Source organism: Acanthisitta chloris, unplaced genomic scaffold (genome assembly GCF_000695815.1).
Source record: "Acanthisitta chloris isolate BGI_N310 unplaced genomic scaffold, ASM69581v1 scaffold28129, whole genome shotgun sequence".
NCBI classification, from domain to species: Eukaryota; Metazoa; Chordata; class Aves; order Passeriformes; family Acanthisittidae; genus Acanthisitta; species Acanthisitta chloris.
Window position 1 is genome coordinate 6,124 of NW_008691304.1, and position 4,716 is coordinate 10,839.

At 53.1% G+C, this 4,716-nt stretch overlaps 1 protein-coding gene across 1 annotated transcript in view; it reads left to right on the plus strand.

The window, feature by feature from the left end:
- TRIOBP (TRIO and F-actin binding protein) overlaps window positions 1-4,716 on the plus strand; it is a gene marked incomplete at its 5' end in the record, with an annotated part of 9,671 nt that overhangs the window by 2,916 nt on the left and 2,039 nt on the right. The window contains 6 exons of the mRNA XM_009082188.1: window positions 10-49; window positions 875-952; window positions 2,921-3,068; window positions 3,583-3,694; window positions 4,171-4,330; window positions 4,680-4,714. Of these exons, the coding sequence (XP_009080436.1) occupies window positions 10-49; window positions 875-952; window positions 2,921-3,068; window positions 3,583-3,694; window positions 4,171-4,330; window positions 4,680-4,714 (573 nt within the window). The remainder of the gene's footprint in view (window positions 1-9; window positions 50-874; window positions 953-2,920; window positions 3,069-3,582; window positions 3,695-4,170; window positions 4,331-4,679; window positions 4,715-4,716) is intronic.

Here is a 4,716-nt window from a genome sequence, read left to right on the forward strand (position 1 = left end):
CTGAACCAGAGGGGGCCATGGAGACACCAGTGAGGCACTGAAAAAGGAGGTAAGAGCATCCCTTCTCTGTGAAATTGGGATTCTGGTGGCGTCTTAGTGTGGTCTCTGGCAGCAGGAGGCTCTGCAGAAGAGCAAGGCAGAGGTGCAGGGAGATGGTAATTGTTTCTGGCACCATTTGCCACCCTTCGAATGCATGGAAGCTTTTGCAACCCAGTAGTGCGAGGCACCAGTGAGGCACTGAAAAAGGAGGTAAGAGCATCCCTTCTCTGTGAAATTGGGATTCTGGTGGCGTCTTAGTGTGGTCTCTGGCAGCAGGAGGCTCTGCAGAAGAGCAAGGCAGAGGTGCAGGGAGATGGTAATTGTTTCTGGCACCATTTGCCACCCTTCGAATGCATGGAAGCTTTTGCAACCCAGTAGTGCGAGGCCAGAGTCCTGCTGTCAGACACCTGGAGAGGTTTCCCAGACCACATTTGGGCCCAGGATAATTTAGTTGGTGGCACTACTTGCATGGAATCTGTGTTTCCTGGGAGTACATCCACAGCCTTTCTTTGTCTATTCTCAAGCCTGCAACCGCTTCACCTGCCAGCCTTATGCTCGACTGTTGTCCTAGCTGCACCTGCTGTGGTGATTTTCTCCAGCACGGACCTGCCTTTGAAAGCTGGGCTGTCTCCTCCCTTCCTTACAAGAGCTTACTGGGCTGGGGTTGGCTTTGCCAGTTTGGTCCCTTGGCAGGCTGCAAGGGAAGCAGATGTCTCTGTTGGCCATGCATGGTCCTCCCCATCCCTAAGCCCAGGGCTTGGATGTGGCACATTGGTCAGACCATGACACTTTTCCACCCTTGGCTGAGCATCTCTTTCTCTCTTCCCTGGTGCAGATCCAGTCACTGCGGGCACAACTGGAGGCAGCAAAATCCCAGGGAGAAAGCCATGTGCCCCGAGGGCACATCTCACAGGTGAGCAGGGTGCAGGACACAGGACCCTGGGGGTCACTCCCAGTACCAAACTGGGAAATTCTGGGACTCAGCTCACTGCTGATCATTGGGTTGCCATGGTGACCCTAACTGTGCCCATTTGTAATCAATGTTAATTACATAAAGGCTGGTGCATGTTGCCTGGCCTTAAAGGGGCCAGAGTTGTAAAGGGAGGGGAGGAGAATTAGGGGAGCCGTGTAGGAGCTGTGCCCCACTTTGTGCGTGGGTGTGATGCTGGCCTGGGCTGTGGGGTTGAGCTGTCCCCCAGCTCGAGAGTGGGTCAGCAGCTTTCTGCCAAGCCTCCAGTGTGTGCCCTGGTGGATTGTGGCTCACCACATGTGGTTCTTGCTAACAGAGGCTCCCAAGTCCCTTGTTAAAAGCAGTCAGTCAGTCCCTGGAGAGCTCCAATCCCTGTCAAGACCAGCCAAGCCCCGAAGGTCACTCTGACAGTGCAGGCCATTTGTTTGTTGGGACAGCACGTGGGAGAGCCCGTAAAGAATTTGCTCATGCTTCAGCCTCTCCTCTTTGTTTATTTATTTTCCTCCCCAAGGACTCATCCAAAGCAAGCGGGGTCACATCCCACAGGGATTTCCTGGAGGGAGGCTGCTGTTCTACCACGCATTGAGGTTTTCAGGATGTGTCCTACATGTTGAAGGATACCGAGGCAGGGGGTTGGCAGGGCAGGAAATTGGGGCTGACGAAATCTGTTGCAGCAGGTTCACTGTACCTAGCCCAGATAAAGAAACCCACAAGTCCTGTATTACCCAGCCCAGACACTTACCAGTCTCTCTCTCATCTTGATTTAATATGTACAGCTCACAGGCCTCTTTTATGGTCAGAAAGTAAAGTAAAAGGAGTAGGGAGGAACTCCCTTATCTTTCTAATAACCTGGCTCAAAAGGCCAGCATTTCACATCAGAGGCCAAACTTGATCTTTCCCCCAAGGATTCATTCTCAGTCTGCCAAGGATTGCAGCCAGTCCATGGACAGATCACCAAATTGATTCCTCACCTTTTCCCCTCTCCTTTGGTTGATCTGTGAAGCTTCCCACCTTCCTTTATCTCAGTAGAGAGGAGTAGCCAGCAAGGACTTGCATTCACACATCATGTTGCACTGTCCTTTGTATCAGCCTTGGCCTTAGTACACAGGGAATGAATGGGATGGCAAGGGGCTGTTGGGGGATGCAATGACTTCCTAGCTCTCTGCTGATGTCTTTGAGGCCCAGGCTTTTAAAAATAATGGCATGGTTTGATGAACAAATCCTTCCTGAGAGGCTTGGGGCAGTGCTGCCAGTGTCTGGAGGGGGAGTGGAGACATAGCACCAAGGTGGGAACTGCTTTGTTTTGCTCTAACATGAGCTAACCACAGCACTCAGCATAGAAAGAACCATCCCCTTGGTCCCAGAGCCATCAGAAAGAAGGGTGAACTGTGTGAGGAGGATCCCTAACCATTAGGCTGTGAGGAGGGCTATTTGGCAGCCTCCATCGGGCCACAGGGCCATGCAGGGTGTCACTTTTCAGGAGAGGGGGCTCGGTTTCATCAATTCCAGGGGATGCTTCTTCATTTAAAAGGCAGATACTGAGATGCCGTTCCAACTGTTAATATCCTTCAGCCAGGCAGTGCAGCCTGGTGGAGGGTCAAAGTGTCAGACATCTTATTCCCAGCTCTTGGCCCAAGAGGGACATTCCTGTCTTGCTGGCTTAGTTTTAAGAAGAACCAAAGGAACATTTGTTCCTCTCTAAAGTGCAAAGGGGTTGCAAGATGTGTGGCCCTGTCAAATGGTTGTTCAGTGGTTAAAGTGCCATCTTTTCAGAAGGAAGTAGTCTCACTTCTTTCAAAATGTCCCTGGACTTGGGTTAGGTTTGCAAAAGCAAACATCAGCCCAGTGAGGTGTCCAAGCCCTTCCTTCTGTCCTCCTGGTCTCTCACCCCTCCTTTCCTCTGTATGACAGGAGGCCTGTGAGCGCAGCCTGGCTGAGATGGAGTCATCCCACCGGCAAGTGATGGAGGAGCTCCAGAGGCACCACCAGCGGGAGCTGGAATGGCTGCGGCAGGAGAAGGAGCGGCTCCTGGCAGAGGAGGCAGCAGCGACAGCAGCAGGTAGGAGCAAGCACCAGGCTCTGCCCCTGCTCAGATGGGTTCCTCCTGCTTCTCCCAAATGTCTCTTGCCAAAAACGAGTCATCTTAGTCATCTGGAGCCACACTGCTGACCTTACTGGCGTGAGGCTGACACTCCTTGAAGCGTGAGCCTGGTGTTCCTCATTCCTGTGGTACTGGTGGAGATGGGGTTGTAAAGATACTGCAGAAAATGGGATCATGCCTCGGAGAATGGGTGGGAGGGGGCCAGCACCTTCTTCTAGGTGGGCAGGGATGGCAGAGGTGACAGGAAGCTTCCACACTGCCCTGTGTTAGTCTCCTTGGCAGCTTGATGATCCTGGGGTGTGGAGAAGGTGGGGGATGCCCTGAGGGCAGAAGCGAAGGAGGGTGAATCTGCAGAGACAGGTCTGGGATTCCTGCAGTGGCAAGAGCTCAGACAGTTCCCTGGTGTGGTTTCCCCAGATGTGCTGAAGCTGGCACAGCCTGATCCCACACCTCCTATTGTCCCTCTCTGCAGCCATCGAGGCACTGAAGAAAGCCCACCGGGAGGAGATGAATAGGGAGATGGGCAGGACACGAAGTTTCCAGCAATGCACCTCACTCCCAGAAGCCCTCCAGAAGCAGCACCAGTAAGAAAGCACCTCTCTCGCTCCCCTTGCCCGATGATGCCACCTTGTGCCAGTGTCACTGCACCCCATCAGCATCTCTAGCCCCCAGCTGTTCCTCCTGCCACCTCTCCAGCTCTGTCCTCAGGGGCACTGGGTACTCAGCAGTAACTGCCAGGGCTGCTGGAGCTGTAGGGTAGGAAGGTCTGGGCCCTTTTTGTCTCTTTTCCCTATACCACTTTCCTCTTCCCTATAGCTTTTTCCCTGTATTCTTTTTATGGAAAACCTCTCCATTTCTTCATCATGGCTTGGTGCTCCTAGAAGCACCATGCTCATGTGCAGGAGTGTGGGAGCTAAAGCCTTGGTCCACAGGGAACATTGTTTTGTGCCAGTGAGTGCTGTGGGCAGAGGCTAGCCATGGCAGTGAGGGGAAGGTGATGCTGGTGGCCAGGAGCTGGCAAAGGTTTTGGGGCAGCAATGAGCTGGTGCCTCTTTGGCAGGTTGGATGTGGAGTCCCTGAAGCGGGAGCTGCAGGCACTTTCTGAGCAGTATTCCCAAAAGTGCCTGGAAATCGGGGAGCTCACCCAGAAGGCAGAGGAGCGGGAACAGATACTGCAGCGCTGTCAGCAGGAGGAGAAGAACCTTCTCCGGAAAAATCAGGCAAGAGAAGGGGTTTCCCTGCCAGCAGAGACAGCAGAGCATGTTCCTCCCTCACACAGCACAGCCTCTCTGTTAAAACTCCCTTGTTCGTTCATATTTCTTCCCTTCTGAGATTTTACCATCAGAAAGAAAAAGACCAAGGGTTAGAGGCTATAGATGGGCTTGTCTTAACTGTGGTGTTCAATATGGTGAGTGTATTCAGCTGGCTGTGGGTGCTGTGATGGCCTGTGGACAGGGGGTTACAAGGTGGTCTCTAAGCTGGAGTAGGACTGAAATGAAGATGGAGGGGTCAGAACAGTAGAGAGGCCTGTGCCGTGACTACTCTGATGTCTTTTGGCTCTGCCTGCAGGAGCTGCAGACCCGCCTCTCGGATGAGATTGGGAAGC